The sequence below is a fragment of the Sceloporus undulatus genome, chromosome 2, assembly GCF_019175285.1.
Source record: "Sceloporus undulatus isolate JIND9_A2432 ecotype Alabama chromosome 2, SceUnd_v1.1, whole genome shotgun sequence".
In the NCBI taxonomy this organism is placed as follows: domain Eukaryota; kingdom Metazoa; phylum Chordata; class Lepidosauria; order Squamata; family Phrynosomatidae; genus Sceloporus; species Sceloporus undulatus.
The window spans coordinates 206,241,453-206,262,514 of NC_056523.1; the positions used below are offsets into that span (position 1 = coordinate 206,241,453).

Here is a 21,062-nt window from a genome sequence, read left to right on the forward strand (position 1 = left end):
ATTATTATTATTATTATTATTATTATTATTATTATTATTATTATTATTATGTGGTCATGAAATGAGCACTCCAGCTGTTGGTGGGGTTTCAATGTGGCTTCAGAAAAGGCAGCTTCAAGCCACTTTTTCCTGCCCATCTGTTTTGCCCCAATGTTAAGAGGATTAGCTGTGTTCATTTTTTTGCAATAAGGAAAAAACCCAAACTTTACAGTTTTAAGAGTAATTTCAAATTAGGGTTTAAATAAGGTCGCTGATAGCATTTGATCTACTATCTGCACTAAGAGGCACTCCTTCCCCAGGGCGTACTAATGACTTCTTTTCCAATAAAGAGGTACATGTTTTTAATCAAGAGGCAAACTTTTATATAAACATTCCTACTTACCATCACTTTCAGACAGAATTGAGACAAATGCAGTTTGAATTTCTTTGAGATGAGACTAAGGGAAGAAAAAGAAGAGAACTTAGTTTTTAAATTGATTTTACTTTAACATTTGAAAACAATTGTTTCCCAAAAAGCAAACAAAAACCCAAACATGAAAGTAAAATCCAATTTCCAGGAAAAAGCAGACTGCAAGACCATGACACCTATGAAGGCACTACAACCTGTTTTTTCAGGTATCTCCTTTGTACACATAGTGAGAAGGGAGAAAGTATACACAATAACAATATTCACTCACTATTTTTCTGTGTAGCCTTCTGAGAAAATACAAGTTGAGTCTCCTTTGTCTAGAATTCCAAAATCCAAAATAATCCAAAAACCAAAATTGTCTACATGGGTGGCCAAGATAGTGACACTTTAAACTTGGGTCCCATCTCCAAAATATCTCATTATGTACATACAAACATTCCAAAATCAAAAAAAATCTGAAACCCAAAATACTTTTGGGTCCTACGAATTTCAAATTAGGGAAACGCAACCTGCAATACCTATCCAGGCCCGATGAGAATACTACCTATAAATGCCAAGGGGTTCTTTGTCCACCCATGTAAGTCATTGCAGAATGAGTCCTGCTGCCAAAGCCTTTACAGGACCAGGCCTGAGCTGCCAGAGTCCTGGAAGGATCAGGGCTAAGCCAACAGGCACAGCCCTCTCTATTCATACAGGGCACCTACAGGTACAGCCATTTAAAGGCTGCATTAGCCTCTCAACCCTTGCCAAAGCAACACAGTTTTCTGTGCCTGTAGCTGCTAAGGTTGCATTCTGCCTTGTCTTGCTAGCCTTGCTGTGTGCAGACCTTGGTCTGTTTCCTGACTTTATCTCCTACCTCTGGCCCACTAGGTTCTCTAAATTCACCACCCATGGTCCTGGTCCTGGCCACCTGCCTTGGAATCCAAGCCGTCTATGCCTCTGTCCTTGACAGTCTCCTGTCTTTTAACTTTACTGTGCTACCATGCCAAAAGGCTAGGCTAGTTAGAACACATGGGCAGGGATTTCTCTGTGGCAGAATTCAGACTATGGAATTCCCTGTTAAGAGAAATCAGGCTAGTTCCATCCATCTTCGGCTTCTGTTGTACAGCTAAGACACCTGCTCTTTGGTCTTGGATGGCTGCTCTAGCTGTGTGAGGCATTCCAAACTATTTTTAAAGAAATTATTTTAGTTTTGTTTTTAAGTAATGTTTTTATCTGTTCTATATCCGCTTAGTAGGCTGTGAGGCAATAAATAATGATTTACGTAAAAACATAAATAAAATATCCACTTTTGCCCAGTAAGAAATTTACTGTATTTTCTGCCAGAGGAGGAAAAAAGTAGGAACCCAGAATACAGAAACTGAGGCAAAAGACAATGAAAAAAGCATGCTAAGGAAACAAAAGATTAACAAGAGATTCATCATATTTTTTACCTTAATCTCTTTGTGGGTGCTCAGCCTCTTCACCAGTGATAAAAGCCAGATACAGGACGCTTGTCTTATGTGAGGGTTTGGGCTGACAATGTGCTTATTCAAAATGGCATCCAGAACCCAGGGAACCACATCATTAACTTTCACATCTATTACAATTTTAAAATGTGGACAGAGGAAGAAAAATTGAGTGTTTGGATACAATTTATTGCTCATGTTAAATGTTCAGCATCTGACCCCTTATTGGAATTTGACCAAGTTCAGGTGTCTGTGTGTGCTTGGATTTATGAAAAGCTGTAACACTTTTTGATGATTATAGTCGAAATCAGGGCTGTTATGCATTAACTTTTGACACCTGAATCTCTCAGAATAACAGCCACCACACTGGGAACAGGGGGTTCATATTTATTTGTACCTTGGGTCTGCATAAACAGATAGCTCTACACACCTGCCTAGCAAACTCAAGTGCAGCACAACTAGATTATCGCTAGATGAGTCCAAAATCTCCAGCTCAGCTGAGCAAGGATTTTGTTATGGCAAAGCTGATCCACTTACTATTCCCACATTTAAAGCTGAGTGTAGGTTTCAAGCTTGTTTCTAGTTAAATGTGCAGGCACAGTTTTAACACACATGTAGAAATCTCTCCATTTTCGCAAGGGATCCTTTTCCGACACCCCCCTCCACCACGAAAACAGAGGCCTGTGAATATTCAAGCCCCATAGGCTTGAATGGGGCGCAGCCCTGTGTGTGTGCACCATTGAAAATAGTGGGTCACCCCTCCACAGATATTCAAGGTTGCGGATCTCAGATCGCGAGTTAGGAGGGGTAGCTGTATATTCAACTGCAATGTGAATCAAGTGTTTAGGTGACATAGGAGAGGAGTGATAGGAAAAGAAAAGTAACTAGTTCCCACCAATAGATTTCTAGCACTCAACTCAGAAAAAGTACTGAATTCACATTCACATTGTTTTATGTTCCCCATGTTCACCTACCAACAGGAGGAGTATATTCTTCTTCAGCTACCATCCACGCATCACGGGCAGCTACAGAGCTGGTTCCTACAGCAGCACTAGTAATTGCTTCACCAACTGTGAACTGTAGCTCAATTTGCTTTGCCTGTAGAAGACACCATCAGAAAGCACCACCTTTAAACTTGATCACTTGCATACCAAACAACTCTCTGTAGGCAAGAAACTGATTCTTGTTATTAAAAAGAGCAAAAAGAAAAAGAAAAAAGAAAAGAAATGGCTCACTTTCGCTCCACCACAACAACACAATAACATGTTCCCCTATCCTTCTTAAAACATGTCATGTAGCCATAGTTTTCCACATAGCTATATTTGCCAAGTATTATGCTGTTATGACAGGGTTGATCCATTTTTAACAAACTCAAAACACAGACAAATTCGCTGGCAAAGTAAAGAGTAAGGTCTTCTGAAAGCTGCAATCAGCTGTAAAAATGAGGAAATTCCACAGTTGGTCAAGTACAAAGCACTGAACTTCAGGGAAAGGCCTACAGCTGCCCATAAGAAATGACTGAACTATAGGAGAAGACAAGCCTGGATGCTATTTCTTACCTCAGTCAAGAGTCATGAAAATGGACCTCAAGGGAGGTGAAAAGAAGGCATTCTCTCCTCAAAGAGATTTGCCTTTATACAGTAATTTCAGAATGCTTTATCTCCTACATGTCACCATAAAGTTGCAACAGGCTGCTGGAAAGGGACATAGCCATTCATATTACATCCACCAACTGCTTGATGTCGATGTTGGGTGTGAAAAATAAGAAAGACCCTCTTTTTTCCAGAATTTGGAAAGCCTACTTTTTTGAGGCTCCAGCTCCCCAAATTCTCCAGCCAACATGGCCTCTGTCCATGCCAGAGGGAATTCTAGGAGCTGTAGGCCAAAAACATATGGTTCCGAAGTTGTGTTCTGGCCAGCTCAGAAACCCAGCAAGCTGCCTGATAAGGCACAAGTCACTCTGTCTTAACAGCTTGCTCACCCCTTAATGCAACTTCAAGCAGATAATTAGAAACAAGACTGCCTACAAAAAAGTTGCTCACGGAGCAACCATCATTTTAATAAACAAATCACTGAACTCACTCAAAACCAAAGTGTAATTTTGTCATCTTCAGTGGACTGGTAAAAATACAACATGAACAACTTAAATACAATTAAGAAACCAGGAACAGAGTGGTACAGTGTTCCATCCTTTCATACACACCTCTTTCTTGGTATTACTAGACTAACTTCAGTTACCCAGAGGGCCTTCTCCACCGCTGCTCCAAAGCTATGGAATGACCTGCCGAAGGAGATAAGTGACATTTCTACTCTTACAGCCTTTAAGAAGGCTCTTAAGATGGATCTCTTCCGGCAGGCCTTCCCTGCCTAGTTCCTCTCCCCGTTTACAGTGGCTTAAGTCGCTCTGTCCACCAATTCTTCTCTTAAATTAAAGAGAAGAATTAAATTAAAATTAATTAAAATAAAATTCTTGCCCCAAGAAGAAGAATTCTCCCTCCATACCTACTGTCTTCATCAGACCTGGGAGGGAGTGAAAAAGACAGGCCCAGTTCTATCAGGTCTAGCTGTGAATTCTGTGACTTATGTCACTCTCTTTTATCTTATTTTATTGTATTTTATTGTATTGTATTCTCTGTATTTTTATTGCTGTAACCTGCCCAGATTCCTTGTGATTGGGTGGGCTATAAATAAATCATCATCATCATCATCATCACCACCACCACAGGGCGCAAACAGACAAGCCAAAATAAAGCTGCTTTGGGTCACTTTGGTGGTATGCTGTTTAAATGATGCATGTGTCCTAAGAGGCCAGAAGCCATGCCAAAGCCATGCTCCTATTGTAAGGACTGGAGCGCAACTTTGGTGCAGCTTCTGGCCTCTTAAGATGTGTGTGTCATTTAAACACCATACCTCCAAAGTGAGCCAAAGCAGATTTATTTTGGCCTGTCTGTTTGTGCCTATTCTTTCTTATGTTTGTCAGCATTCATTACAGTTGAGCATCATAAGTAGCAAGATTAACCACAGTTATGACTGTCTAGGATTCTTAACCATTAAAACCCCAATTAGCTTTAATGGAGCATTGTAAGAAACTGGAGCAATGTAAGAAACCATCCACTACAATTCTTATTTACATCAGAAAGGCAAAGCAATGAAGGGATGAAATCCATAGTCTTCAGTCCTCTACCAAACACTGACATAAGCAATCACCCCTGTTAGGTCTTCCCTGGCAATATTATTTTTAAATACAGATGGTTCTCACATTCAAACTCACACATGACAGTTCCCCAGCATTTTCAGAGATAAATCTCGACTGTAGTATAGCCAAGAAGGTGAATAATTCTGATTACCATATCAAAGTTAACAGAAAGCAAAGAAACAGGGAACACATTCATGTTGAATACACACACATACACAAATATATAATAGAACGGAGATCAAACAACCCAACCTGGAAAAAGCAAAACATTGTTAAGGAAAGTGAAATGGGAAATGCAGAGATAAGTACTGATTTTCTCTGCGACCAAATGCTGTATTGCTAACATACATCTGATTAGGAATAAGACCCAATGAACACAGCAGGACTAGCTTTCAAGTCAACATTCAATGGATGGCACTACACAAAGTAAACTGAAAATCATACTACTCCCAAAAAATTATGGTCGCTTTATACAAATAGTGTGCCCTTACCTAATGTGGGAATCCGTTCTGGACCCTCCCCTCACGTAAGGGAAAAAACGCATATGCTTGAGCCCCATTGGAAGTAATGGAGCTCATTCCCGCAGAGCACCCCCTTACTTCTTCCAGAGCATGCCAGATTTTTTCTGGCGCAGCTTCCAGCGCATGCTGGAAGCTGCATAAGGCAAGCCTGCATATAATGTGTGTGCACTGTATGACGGCAATGTCAAATTATCTAAACATTGCGACAAAACTGAATATGCATTTTTCACTTAGTAAGTGGGCTTGAGTTAACAAACACTTGTTTTAAGCAACACAATGTTTAAAGAGTAATATTAGAGCATTACCTCAACAGAATCCATTAGTCCTTGTAAGAGTAGCTTCTGATGGGGAAAGTCACCATCCCCCACTGGAAAGTAGCCTAGTGTTTGTATAGCTCTTTCCTTCATCTGAAAGAAGAGGGGATTTGTTTCAAATGTCTGCCATGTTTAGGGAGGGAACCATCATCAAATCTCAGAACCTGATCAAGTTTATAGTATTAGCTGCAAAATAAAAAATAAAAATAAATTCTGCCTAAAGTCTTCTGATCACATAATGCTTTCATTCTCTCTCCCATTAATAGAATGTTCCTTCCCCTTTTTCTGAAACAGATATGGTGCAGCATGGTATAGGGATTAATGTCAATCCTAAATGTGATAAACTCAAAATTGCTAGCAATCCCCCTTTTAGATATGGAAACTTAAAAGCTACTATAGTTAATGCTAACATCTCAGAGCAAAAACAACTCTACATCATGATTAATTTGGAAAAAGAAAAGCTTTCATGTGCAATCTATATTTAGTAGATCAGGAACATTATATCTGTACCAAGTCTAACACAAAACAACACATATCCACACTAGGAGTCACACAATGTAAGAGCATTTGCAACTTGTGTTATAACCAGAATTAACATAGTTCTCTAAGATTAAGTAAGTAGGGTACATATCTTACAGAGAGCCAGCATAGTGTAGGGATTATGAGGGATTAATCTCATCAAGAACACCCCGTAATAGATTCACTTTAGGGTCACCATAAATCACAAAAAAGTGAAGGCACACAACAATATATTTTAGACTAATAGCTGGCAGACTGAGCTTGTTACTTGTTTTATTGAATGTACAGAGTTCAGCCTTTTGAAGGCTGTATAAAATTATTCCTATAAAACCTTCACTGTACCTGCAACTTCATGGAATAAAATAAAAAAAGATAAATCCCTACCCCACCCTGACCAGTTTGCAATGCAAACTGTAACTAGGGTTAAGGACTATGATGGTTGAACAAGATTCATGGAGAAAAGTAAAATCTGAATGCAGAGTGGAAGATATTATATATATTTTCTATGATGATGATGATATTAATTTAAAATCCAATCCCTGAACTGCCTCAAGGAGATATCAACAGAAGCTATGATAGTATTAGGATGGAAAGAAAGTAAAAACTGGAACTTGAACAAACTAGGTAAGTATTTGGCAGATAACCTGCTTTTCAATATTTTTAGAGACAGAAGATTAAAATATACTGGAGAAAGGTGGGAAGAAGCTTGGAATTTGGGTTGGGAAATTCTCCTTGACAACGTCAAAAGGAATATGAAGTGCAATGAAGTAAATAATGAACTTAAATCCATATACCGCATACTGAATGTAGGTTTCTAATCGTAAACAGTGTATTGATTCTAACCTCTAATAAGCCGTGGGGGAGGGGGGAGAGAGGCATGGTTATGTGTAACACTGTTTGTATATATGTTAAAACAATTCAATAAAAATGCAAAAAGGTTTAAGTAAAAAAAATATTTAAAAAATTAAAAAATGTACAGTGAGTCCTACATGTGCAGGTCCCTATGCAATGTAACATGTACCAGTAGAAGCATGAGAACCACGTGCCTACAAGTTTTCCCTACCCTATAGGCAAGTCACTTGTATGTGCTCAACTGATTTACACCAATTAAGAATCAAAATAATATCATTTCTTTCTTTTCTTGACAATCTGCTTCCCACTTTTAGCCATAAAGAGACAATGTTTAAATGCCTTGTATGCATGAACCAAAGACACAATCAAAGAAATCATGAAACATAATATCAGTGTAAAACATTACCTTATTGGTTTCCTTGCCAGATGGAATTCTGGCTAGTAAGCTTTCGACAAGATGAAGCTTTGTAAATCCAGTCCCTTCACTGGGGATGGGCAAAGGGGCATTCCTGCCAATTTCCCCCAGTGCTGTACATGCAGCTACTGCCAAAAGTGGTGAGGTACTATCCAAAAAAGAACCTGGTAAAAACAAATGGGTTTATTTCTATATTCCTCTTTTTAAAAGCCCACTGTCTTGAGTTTTTATTCTACCAAGCTAGAAGATCTTGATTTGACTTCCTCTCCACCTTCTCCATCTGTCAGTTTCAAGAGCGTTCTATATATCTCCACTGTTTCTGAAGGTTTCTCAGCATTGTGGAGCAGATGGGAGGTAGCAAAGAAGCAAAGCAAAGGGGGGGAGAGGAAATCCTTAAAGACCACCTCCATTCCAGTTGGATTCCTCCTCTGGATCAGCAGATGAAAGTAGAAAGTTTAGGCAGGATCCAAACAGATTCAAAATTCAAGGAACACCAAAGATGTTAAAAGACTCCTCTTTTATATGAGGTATTACAGCTAGAATTTCCCTTATCCAGAATTCTGGAACCCAAAATATTCCAAAAACCAAAACTTTTTTCATGAGTGGTTAGGATAGTGATGCCTTTGCTTTATGATGGTTCAGTGTACACAAACTTAGGCCTATTACAGACTGCCAAAATAAAGCTGCTTCGGGTCTCTTTGGAGGAATGCTGTTTAAATGATGCGTGCATCCTAAGAATCTGGAAGCTGCACCAAAGCTGCACTCCAGTGCTTAGGAATGGAGTGTGGTTTTGGCGCGACCTCCAGACTCTTAGGACCCATGCATCATTTAAATAGCATACCTCCAAAGAGACCCGAAGCAGCTTTATTTTGGCAGTCTGTAACAGGCCTTAGTCTTATGCACAAAAACTAGTTAAAAACAATTGTATAAAACTAGCATCATGCTGTGTGTAAGGTATATGAAGCATAAATGAATTTGTGTTTAGATTTGGGTCTCATCTCTAAGATATCTCATTATGTATATATATGCAAATACAGGTATTCCAAAATAAAAAAAAATATCCAAAATCCAAAACATCTCTGGTCCCAGGCATTTCAGATAAGGGAGACTCAATCTGTATGACTAACAACATTATACAGAGTAGTATCAAAGGTAAGACAGATATTACTTTTATGTTTAAGGGACCTCCGCTTTAGCTAAAACGTTAGCTCGTAGATGGCCAACTTTTCTATTGTTCACCACTATTGTTCTTCAGACAGTAGTCCAGAGTGGGTCAGGGATAGCATATTGAGTAGTACCAACTAACTGCTACACAAGTTAATAGACTATGTAATAAAGCTGGTGCCATCTAAAAGGAAAGGCTTCACAGGTATGGAGGACTGTGGTTGGGCAGAGCCAAGCCATTACAAACCAAATCTCAAAAAGGTGTCACAATGGAAATTTTTCATACTTGTTAGTGAAACAATGTAAGAACACTGTGGCTGACCTTTAATTACAATTTGGTAGCTTCCAGGAACCATTTAAGATAGCCATCAATTATTTGGCCATATTTGTCAGAGATCAGCTGTAAGATTACATTCTTGTGTCCAGTTAGAAAACACTAATATACAGATAGCTGCAACTAGAGAAATCCAGCACAACTCTACAAGGAGCTGGAAGACCTGGTCTAAATCCAACCAAATGCTGACACAGAACACTGCCTTCCCTTGCCATCCCTACTGAAGCCTTTTTTTGACCCTTTCAAAGAATTTAATTTTTTTTATGCATGAAAGGCTGAAGCAGGAAGAGGATATCTACTATTCAATCCATTGTTTGATCCTGCCCATAATTTCTCATGAGTTAAAGTAGCAAAATATCAAGCAACAAAATACAATGCCATAGAGTCTCAGGCCATTATTATTTTATGAGGGCTCTTTGGCAAAGTCTCCTGAACAGAAACTTTCCTAACATTATTCTAAAGATGCTACAATGGTTAAGAGAGAGGTTTTGTTTTTCAGATCTAGTCATTAAACCAACTGGGTCAATATGTTGACTGACCTATAGTTTCTGTTGTCGACTTTATCAGCTGGTCTTGTTCTGGGACAATAATAGTATTTGGGTCTTCTAGGTCATGAAATTCTACCATCCTCGTTTTTCTCTTTGACAAATACCGTCCTACAGTGAATCCTAGAGCCAACAAGGACCCATGCTGCATTTCTAAATTCTGTAGATAAAGAACAACAATCCCAAAAAGAGATGCAATTTGAAACATGATAATCACCTACATTTAGAATGGTACCAGTAGCTTTATAGACATTTAAAATAGGGTTGCAACCTTTAAGCAAGGCTGAGGAACTGTTGGCATTTAGGGGCCACACTGACCCCCCCCCCCAACAGGACCTCAAAGGCTACAACCTCCTGAAAAAAGAAATTTATCCTCAAATATCCCCCAGAGCCCCCAAGAGGTCATATTTGCTTCACTTCCAGATCACTTCCTTTTAGGCAAAAAATGGCTTATCTTGGGCCTACAAAAGGCCAAACTCCAGCTTCCAAACATGACAAAATGTCCTCTAGGTCTGAGGTCTAGGTTTGAGGTTTTTTCCAAAATCAGATGACAGGCCCAGTCTGAAACCTAATTTTAGGTTTAGGTTTAGGTTAGCAGAACAAATAATTTGTTCATTGATAATGGAAGTCCAAGAATGCAATTCTATAGTTCCTATACTTCAGAGTATAAACCATGCTGAGTCCAATGAAACTTACTTCAGAGGTGAAATGTGCAATATTGCACTATACATGTATTCTGAATTATGTACATGAATACATCTTTGCATATGTAGTCTAGAGCTCCAAAAAATCTTTTCTGTTTGATATATAACCTTTGTCAAAAAAAAATTTTTTTTAAATAGAATAACTTGTCAAAATATTCTCCACTCTAAATCTAGAAGTGTGCACACATCTAAATGCATTTTAAAAGCATTTAAAATATATAATTATTTCCAAGATGTCCTGGTATCTCATTTTTCTGGTCATAACTCTGGCTCTTCTTTCCAAATTTATATTTTTTCCAACTGCTTATGCTATTTAATTATAAATTAATTCTGTCCAATTAGTTCAATTTTCTTTAGATCAGAAAAAAATGGAAGGATCATACACTAGCATTTCTATGTTTTCACAGGCATTAAAGAAAACTTCTTTAAAATCAGAAAATGTCAACTCTCTTACATGATTGTCCTTTGCTGTTTTTATCAGATGCTGAACAGATGTTTTAAATTCATTTTCTGAAACTGTTGACAACACTACTGAATAAAATAGAGCAGCCAGCTCCCTCATTTCTTCTTTGTTAGTATTCATAAGGCTCTGAAAAGGTTAAAAGGGAGTAAAAGCTGTTAAAGATGCATCATGTTTTACTAGCAATTTTAAAATCATAAGGCTAATCCTGTAGTCCAACTTAGGGAGTAGGTGAGAAGCATGCACCTCAAAATTCAAACGATAAGATAGGAAAAATGCAGTAGAGGACAGCCTGCATCATCACTACTTCAGCTGACTAGTTAAATCAAGACATATGCAGAACATAGAGGAATTACCTTTATGGACCCCAACTCCCAGAATCCTCAGCCAACATGGCTACTGGCCATGCTGAATGAAGGTTTTTAAGGATTACAATTAAAAAAATAATTTCTCAAAATCAGCAGCAATAACACTAATCAATACAGCTTCAAGTCCTGAAAACTCTTTTATTCCAATTATTTTGTTGCTCTACCTACAGAACAATCTATTTTTGCCTTTAAAATTTATCTTTAAACAACCCAACATTCTTAGGAGAAATTGCCATAATCTTTATTTTTTTAACCCTTATTTTACTTTTATCTTTTAAAGGTTCAAGAATTAATATAGTCAATTCTGGTTTTTATTATGGCAAATGGCTATTGGAAACCCAGACTTGAAAGGTAGCTAATAAATATATTTATATGATCGTTTAAAAACCAATGTTTCTAATAAATGTCCTGTAAAGGACATCTCTATATTTATAGGGGAAAAAAGGTAAGGTAAAGGTAGTCCCTTGACATGAATGTCTAGTCGTAACTGACTGTAGGGGACAGTGCTCATCTCTGTCACTAAGCTGAAGAGCCAGCGTTGTCTGAGGACTACTCCAGTAGTCATGTGGCCAGCATGACTGCACCGAACGCAGTTACCTTCCCATCGAAGTGGCATCTATTTATCTACTTGCATTTGCATGATTTCAAACTGCTAGGTTGGCAGAAGCTGGGACTAGTGACAGGAGCTCACCCCATCATGCAGCACTCAGGCCTGAACTGCCAACCTTCCAATTTTCAGATCATCAGAATTAGTGTCTAAACTACTAAGCCACCCCATCCCTTTATATATAGCAAAACTTGTCCATTAAGGCAGACTTAACAAACATGTCATAATGTCTGCCTGTTAATCATTGTTAATAATGCTGAATCCCTACTCTTTATCTCTTGAAGGGATATGACTCCTTCCTCACTGTCAGAAAAGTAAAATTTCCTGAAATTAAAACATATCTCTTTCTTTGAACATACCTTTATCCAATCCATTTTGTCAATAAATCTTGTAGCTAGTTTTTCAGGATAGACTGAAATAACCTCCAACAAACAGTACATGACTGGCAAACCTACATGATATTATTAAAAAAAAAAAGTAGGAGTGTCAACATTGCCAAATTATTTTAAAAACAGCTTCATTTATACCAGTTCATACTGAACTAACAGTGTCTAAGCGGTTTACAATTGTAAGCTAATAGACCCCAACTAACTGCAAGTGTCTGGAAAAATAAATCATACTTCTATTGGATTATTTTTGTAGTGCAAATATAGCCTAAGTTACCCAGCTGTTCCATACAGTAACACAGAAATATCTGATGCAGTATCTAGCATGCACAGCACTTCTAAAATTGGGATACTTGTAATAGATAATGGATAAAAACACAGGCAATATTTATAACATAGCACAAGCCCTTACCAGTTATTTCTGAAAGTCCTCAAGGCTCTAGACAGCTCAAGTGAAGCTACTGAAACTAAACCATAATCTTGCCATTCATGACACAGAACCTACTTCAATTCAAGCAAAGAGTGGCAAATGCAGTAACCTGGATTACTTACCTCTCATTTCAGGCTCTGTATATCTTATCTCAAGCTCCGTATATCTCAAGATCAAACTTAATTTTACTTTGAGAAACTACTTTGGAATAAACTATTTTAATAACTGAAATGAGCAACTACTTATGCCCAAAATATGGTTATAAGTAATATGATCATTAACAAGAATATAAATTGCTGGAGGGAAAAAAACAGAACTAAATTGGATTTCCTTTTCTCCCTTAAAATGAGAATAAATCTGAATATAATTCAAAATCTACATGACAAGATGGAAAGCCAAGCCAAACCACACCATGAACTCACCGACACAGAACCCAAAAGCAGGAAAGATGGAAGAATGAGAGGCGGAGCTGCCAAAATCCCGCGATACTGGAAGTGATGCCACTTCCGGTGTCGCTGTGATGAGAAGAAGTGATGTAAGAGGGAAATGGGAAAGGCTAGACTGCTGGAGGCAATGGAATGCATGCAGAACAATGGAAATACAAAAAGCTACTATTTATGCATTGGGGATTGCAAGATTAGAAATCTTAAAAAATTAAATAAAAGTGAACTAAGAAACTGACTCCTGACAAGAGGATTTAAACTTTTCTTTGGAAATCAGAGCTCTCCAAGTCCTCCTTAGCATCAAATAACAGTAACACATCTAGGTATTTTTGAGACATCCTATGGCTGAGCTAATTTAAAATGATACTGCAAAATTAAATTCTTAATACTCTTTTCTTAAATGCTCAACTGGTACTGATGTTTGTTAGAATTATTTTGGTAACAGGTTAAATTAGGTTGTACATCTAAGCTTTTCGGGCTCAGTAAACATGACTCATTTTTTAGTTAACTGCACAGTATTTTTGAATTGCTTGAAAGTTTTTCTATTGTTTCTGCCCTGACATCTTTGAATATAGGGCAAGATACAAATACTTAAACAAACACAGAGAAGCTGATTGTAACATGAGTGACAACCAGAAACATGGGCAGCTTTTTAAAAAGGACTGGGGGTGCAAAATTGAGTCTTCAAATAGCTATGGACCATCAAAGTTAAATGGAACTTCCAGATACAGAGGCTGTGTAACTGGAGTCATTGCTTTCATGAGCACCCAGAAGCATCTGCCTGACTAATGGGGAACAGAGTGCTGGACAAGATGAATCTTAGTCTGATGCATCACATCAGCCCTTATTTTCTTAGGAAGTGATCATCTCCACACCTAACAAAATGACTGACAGCAGTCAATGAATTCGTCTTCTGAAACAGCACATTAAATATACAGCCAAGCAATGCTTTTATGAAGTCAGTAATAAAATAAGAATTATTTTTTTATGGCTCACGACTTCTCACCTCCAACACCAGAGAGCAGCTGCTGAAGGAGACTTATATAGATCTGCACAGGGTTGCTTTCACCACCCTTTGAGGTTGAGGATGTTATAACATGTCCAGACAGGAGATTTCTTATATAACGGCCAATGGCTGGGGCATGATCTTGCATATCCGCTAAACTCTGAGAGGTGGGCACCACACCAGCACTATGAGCAAGACACATTCGAAGGTACAGCACTATCTAAGCAGGGACAAAAAAGAAAAGGTTAGAAAACAGGACATGCAACACAGCGAACCATTACCACTATGAGTCAGGTGTTTAGTTCCCTCAATTGCTACTCAGCAAATGAGTAATGGCCAGAATCCTGACAGGACACTATGCTAACAGAACAATAATTATGCAAGTGGTTGGGTTTTTCCAAATATCGTGTACATTTGGTAACTAGTGCAGCTAATCAATCTAGAAGTACACAGCCCTGTCTTTCCTTTTTTATTTTGGGGGTGGAAGCTAACTGACTATTGCACAGTGAATGAGACCAAAGTCACAATGCATATTAGGCATTTTGTGCTACTACAGGATCCAGCAAAACTACACAGGAGTAAATTTATGCTATGCTATGCAAAAAGGCTATAGGATGTTAACCTATGGGTCTACTCTCACTGGGACTAGTAACAGGATTCAGACCTATATATTTTGGGTGGCTACATCAGAGACATGATCTGGTCAAGTATAACATCCTCATACACATACCTCTCCAAAGGTAGCTGGGTTGAAAGGCATGACTGTAGTCCCAGTCATGTATTTAGCAGGAGTTTTCATTCTATGAGAAGCCTATGACAAACAAGTAAACAAAAACGTCAGGGTATTTGTTCAAAAGCCCTACTGTAAATCTAGTGCAATTAAAATTTATCACCCAACATCATATAAAACTCTTGTGTCCTTTTCCTTGGGATTACTATGGCAACTCTCAGCTTAAAGCTCAAAAAGTAAAAGGGAAATATAATTATCAATCTGTCCAGCAACTAAAGGCATGATGGAGCCACCAAGAAGAGAACCCAGTCAGACTACCCTGCCTCAACCCCAGCCTTCCAAAGAAACCAGCCAATCATAGCCCTCAGTCACTCCATATTATAAGCCATTCTGAAATGTCCCACTTACAGTTACTCAGTTTTTATGCCACAATAAAATAATGTATATCTTCACAGGACTGAGTATCTTGTGTATATCCAGCAGTAACAATGCAAATTAAACCTGTTCTAGTTCCAGGTTGTAACATGACAAAATGTGGAAAAGTCAAAGTGAATGTGCATGGATATTTCTGCAAGGCACAGGGCCTTTTTTGCATCTACGTAAGTCATCTGGGCCCAACTATACTCCTAGCAGTAGGAAGGAGTGGGCTGCATGGCCTCCAGTTTCTGATTGCATCATATTCTATATTATAGAAAAGATGACACCAACACTCAATATTTTTCTTAGCAATCCTATCTTGAGAGTGCATACCACAAATTCCACCATCACTCTCTGCATTTTAATATTTCAATTATAATCAGCTCTTCTATCCACCCCCACAAAAAAAAAGAATCATAAAATATATATTTTTAATCTATTCACTGAGTTGGTCACTGGCTTATAGAGCATTTCACAATAAAACAGTTTTTAAAAATCTTTGATGGCAGTATCTTAGTAAAATTGAACAATTTTATTTTTAGTTTTACTTTTTTGGTTTTACATGCAAAAATGAGGTTCTGTGCTGATGTAGCAAAAGGATAATTAAGTTGCTGAGGTGCAAGGGTCAGCCCTTTACAGTATTCTGTAAACCGGGCACGGAGAAATTTAGGCCATCAGGGGAGTCTCATTCAAGTTGCCAAATTCTTCACTCAGGCATCATCCTGCTTCTGGGGCAGAAAGCAGCTCTTATATCCCATTCGAAGCCAGTCATAAATGATAAATTTTCAGTGGGAAAGCATATCTCTGATCGGTAGATGTCTGAACAGCTTTTCCTTGCTCAGCAATGTGAAAGGGAAACTGAGAAATAACACACACACCTCACTGCACTAATCTAGATAGAGCACCTGAGAAGAAGGTGGATTAGAAGGGTGTATGTGAAAGAGAGAGAGGGCCCAAATAGACAGGCCAAAATAAAGCTGCTTCGGGTCACTCTGGAGGTATGCTGTTTCAATGACACACGCATCTTAAAAGGGCAGAAGCTGCGCCAAAGCTGCACTCCAGTCTTAGGACTGGAGCCTGGCTTTGGCGTGGCTTCTGGCCTCTTAAGACACATGCAACATTTAAACAGCACACCTCCAAAGTGACAGAAAGCAGCTTTATTTTGGCCAGTCTGTTCGGGCCCAGAGTGCAAAAGACAGAATTGTGTGGATTAGGGAGAGGTTTTTTTTTAATGGTGCAATGATGTGTATTCATGCACATATGGATGTGTGAATGTTGTGTATATGATTGTATGATAAAGACTGTATTCATGCACTTTGGATATGTGCCTCTCCCGATAGGTTTCCTGAATATCAACCCAACCCTCAGACAAAAACGAAGTTGCCTCTCCTTCCATAAGGCATTCATACCACTCAACAATCCACTCTACAGAAAAGGTGGGGATCGCAAACACACTACAGCAGTCTGCAGAGCTCAAGAGGGGAAATACCAAATGTAAAAAGGAGATGCCAGCTGCTGCAATTCAAGAGCGCTGTAACACCTACCTCTGCAAAACTGGCAAGCAATGGGAGAGAAATTGGACAGCATAAACAGACTTCGGCAGGAAAAGCTAATTAAGAGCACTAGTCCTGCAATAGTTGCAGAACAAGTACTTTGCATGCAAATAGGAATAATGTAGGAATAATGCCACCTGACACCACTTTAAGTACTGTATCTCCATCCTATGGAATCCTGAGATTTGTAGTTTTACAAGATCTGTAGCTTTCTCTGCCAAAGAAGGCTGATGTCTCACAAAACTACAAATTCCAGGATTCTGCAGGATGGAGCCATAGCAGTAGAAGTGATATCAAACTGTATTACTTCTACAGTTCAAATGCACTCTTCATCTCGGGAACCACACCATGGTTAAGTAATTTATCCATTCCCCTTATACTCCGTCTTTAAAACAATAAAAATTATTATTATGAAATCAAGTAGGCAAATAGATAGGCTGAAAGAACAGGAAGACCAATCCCACAGACATCCTGGGAAAGATAACTTTATAAAGCTGAGGAACAGTCCCTCCTACTGGTGGAATCTACTCTCATCACAGTCAGAGAATACACCAGAAGCAAGGAATCCTCAGAAGGTCATAATATACAAGGGGAAACTCATAGGGGGAAAGAGTAATGTCTAAACCAGGAAGGAGTTTAGGACAATTGCAACTGATTGTTTTAAAAAAGCAGATAGTAGGATCAAAGAAGAGGTAGCATCCCAAAAATAAAACATACACAGGTCTTCTAAGTTACCTTGACCATGTAAGAAAGAATATAGGAAGAAAGGGAGCTTTTTCATAGTTATTCAGACCAATGGTTCATCTAATCAAGCACAGCTAATTCTGACTGGCAGCACTCTCCAGCATTTCAAGCTGAATTCTTCACTTCCTCTAACTTTAGTTCCCCAATAGCATCCCATCAAAATACTAACCCAAGACTTGCACTGCATTGGTTCTAAAATCTAAACACATGCCCAGGATGATAACACTTTAACAGTTAATTAATAAATAGAAATCAGCTAACTATTACAAGTACAATGGGCCCTCAGCATCCACGGGGATCCATTACACTGCCTCTTTCTCCTCCTTCCTCCTCCTCCTCTACCCGCCACCACCTCCACCTCTTCCCCGCCGCCGCTTCCTCCTCCTCCTCCTCCTCCTCCTCCTCTTTCCCTCCATCCTCTTTCTCTCAGCTTGTGGCATGCCACCCCTTCCTCCTCCTCTGCCCTCCCTATAGGCCTACCATCCATGGAAGCACAAATCCATGGATGGCAAGTCCGCTGATAAGGAGAGTCCACTGTATTATATAAAATTATAAGGGAGACAGTGTGGTACAGTGGGTTCTTCCCTTACGTGGAGAGGTCCATTCCGGACACACACACCCTCGCATAAGTGAAAAAACATGTATGCTTGAGCCCCATTGAAAACAATAGGGCGCATGTAGCACAGCGTGTGCACCACTGTTTTTCCCACTGTGCAGCTTCAGCGTAAGCTGAAAACTGTGTATGGCACTGGCACACTATATAGTGGTTTGAGAGTTGGACCACAATTCCTAGCTTAGCCATGAAACACACTGGGTGACCCTAGGCAAGTCACAAACTCTCAGTCTCAGGGGAAGGCGATGGCAAACCTCCTCTGAACAATCCTTGTCAAGTAAAACCCCATGATGGATTCGACTTAGGATCGCCATAAGTCAGAAACTGATTGCATACTACAGCAACAATATAGAATTATGTCAAAACATCTATCAGCTTCTTTCACCATTTCATCCATATCTTCCTTTAAAAAGCTCAGAAAGGCTTATGTGTTGTCTGCCAAATATTCTCTCACCTTCACAGGTTTCAGAGACAGGCTTTCCTGTCTGCAGCATTAGAACTGGGGTCAGATGTCTTTCAGTCACTCTCTTACTGGGGAGAAAGTGGAACTAGACTCTTATGTTGAGATATTATACAGATTTTGCCACAGTAAGTAATAATTAAGCTAGAGCTGTGTACCTTCTCTTGGATATACTGCACCATTTCTGGAAATGAAGGCATCTGTTTACCAGCACTTTCTTTTTCATTTTTACTAGGAAATGTTCTCAGTGCACGTTGTGCTTCTCCGTGTACCTCCTCCCGCCTTTCAAATCAAAAGAGAAAAACAGTTTGTTTATTTATTTCATTTTTATGCTGCCTTTCTCCCAAAAAGGGACCCAAAGCAGCTCACAAGATAAAAGCACCTTAAAAACATTTTAAAAAAACAATCAAAATAACCTCAATAGTGGTGCATGCATGCAGCTGTGCTGCCATCAGTGACAATGGAACGTCAATGGCAGCATGTGCACATGGCCACACTGCCATTAGGAACAGCTCCCATTGTCCCCAGTGGTGGCGCATGTATATGGCAGTGTCGCCATTAAAGACAATGGAACTCATTGTCCCTAAGGGCTGTGTGGTCACGTGCATGCGCCACCATAGGGGACAACTGGGTCTTGCCGTCTTCGGATGGTTGATAACAAGGGCCAACTGTATATACATATTTGATACTCCTGACCCAATCACATGGAATTCTTTAATCAGTGTATTACTCTGAATCAATGGCTAGTTCACATATAATGCTAAACTGTAACTTTGTGTGTTGTGTATAGGCTAGAATGTGTCTGAGCAGAGCCAAGAGCAATAATAAATTAGAGTTTTCATTCATTTCAGCAGATTTCTTAATTGCCATTATGAGTGAACAAGAAACTGTGTTTTTAAAAACTTAATTTGGGTTCAGTGGTGGGAAATGCAGTCATCCCTTCTAATTTGCAGACTTGAGAGATCGTGGTCTTGCTTTTCACAATAGCAAGGTGGAGAGGGATTAAAATGCTGTGCATGCCTAAGGCACACGCATGCAGCTGCACATGGGAGCACACACCCATTATAATCAATGGGCTTTGAATATTATTATTATTTATTATTATTATTCATAATCCACCTGGTATTTAAGACTGACAGAAAGCAGATCCTGGAAGAGCCAGTCCCCCTGCCCCAAGAGGCCCTGTGCTCCTTCCTTATTCAGTCCAGAGTCCTGGGAAACTTTCCACAACAGATTTGGAGGGCTTTGGGGAAGAAAAGGATAACTCCTCGTTGTGGATGGTGCATGGGAAGTGAAAAATCATATCTTCTTTAACCTTCTAATGGGGATTCTTTCATCAATTGTTGCCTTGGTGTCTTTCTTGTATAAAGCCAGTCTTCAGATACTAGTTTTCTTTTATGACAGCTTTAATGGTGTTCCCTCCCTCGCCAGCTTTCTGTCAGTCATCTGTATTTAGCTGGACCACTATAGGTTCAGCCATAAACTACTGAGCTGGAACAGCCATGTTCTATTAGCATAATGCAGGACAAGTTCACTGAAACAATCAACTGCAAGCTTTTGGTTAACTCTCTTATATCTCAAATCACAACAAAGTGTAGCTATACAGAGCACTTGCTCCCATCCATTATTTCTTATGCTTCCCTCCTTATAAAACTTACGGATCTCCTGCAGCTAAAAGAAGTAAGTATCTCGAAGGAATGTGATCTGATGGAAACACTGTGCTGGCGAATTTTACAGCCACCTGACGTACTTGGACTTGAGGCTTAAAAATGAAAGAAAAGGAGACATCATCAAGCTGTTTGAAAAACATAGTTCCCTACATGAAGTAAACACAAATAAGCTTTAAAAAGAAGTTTAAAAGGCAGCTATGGGGAGGGGGGAGGATACACTTCATCTATCATTTAGCTAAAGGAGCAAAGCCACTTTAGGTTTTTCATAGTAATCAGAATTACTGATACTGGAAAGTAGTATCACCTTCAATACATTTAAACCTTTTGCCCAGTGAAACTGCAAGTGGTCAGCAAACATGGCAGTATCAGTTCAAGCACTGCCAGAGCTGGTGGACCAAAATATATAGCATAGCACAGCACATTAGGTCTAGGGCAAAGAGATGGGTTCTGAAGATATGACTAATACATAGTAACACATGTTCACACAATGTGAAGCCCTCCTCACCTGTGCAGCTCCGGGCCGTGGGTATTCGCCTCCCTATCTTTTCTTCCGCTCCCTCTTTGCCCCCCCCCTTTTTTTCTTCCCTGCTCATACCCAAATTCATGTGAATTCCCTCTTTTTCTTAGTCAATACTTCTGTGTTGTCTTTCCTAAGACCAAAGATCTTTGGCAATACAACACACTGAGTGGCAGTTAAAAGGCATTCTGGCTAACCTCTACAGGCAAGCAGTTGAGACTATCATAAAAGCCTTCA

At 39.2% G+C, this 21,062-nt stretch overlaps 1 protein-coding gene across 4 annotated transcripts in view; it reads right to left on the reverse strand.

The window, feature by feature from the left end:
- ECPAS (Ecm29 proteasome adaptor and scaffold) overlaps positions 1–21,062 on the reverse strand; it is an 80,329-nt gene that overhangs the window by 36,144 nt on the left and 23,123 nt on the right. For 3 of the 4 annotated variants that reach the window (XM_042451866.1, XM_042451864.1, XM_042451865.1), the window contains 13 exons: positions 20,297–20,400; positions 18,797–18,920; positions 14,852–14,932; positions 14,122–14,341; positions 13,095–13,187; positions 12,216–12,307; positions 10,876–11,010; positions 9,712–9,877; positions 7,666–7,838; positions 5,880–5,981; positions 2,832–2,955; positions 1,843–1,988; positions 383–437 (listed from right to left, as the gene is read on the reverse strand). In XM_042451866.1, coding sequence (XP_042307800.1) covers positions 383–437; positions 1,843–1,988; positions 2,832–2,955; positions 5,880–5,981; positions 7,666–7,838; positions 9,712–9,877; positions 10,876–11,010; positions 12,216–12,307; positions 13,095–13,187; positions 14,122–14,341; positions 14,852–14,932; positions 18,797–18,920; positions 20,297–20,400 — 1,615 coding nt within the window. The remainder of the gene's footprint in view (positions 1–382; positions 438–1,842; positions 1,989–2,831; positions 2,956–5,879; positions 5,982–7,665; positions 7,839–9,711; positions 9,878–10,875; positions 11,011–12,215; positions 12,308–13,094; positions 13,188–14,121; positions 14,342–14,851; positions 14,933–18,796; positions 18,921–20,296; positions 20,401–21,062) is intronic. The other variant, XM_042451867.1, reaches the window with a different exon arrangement.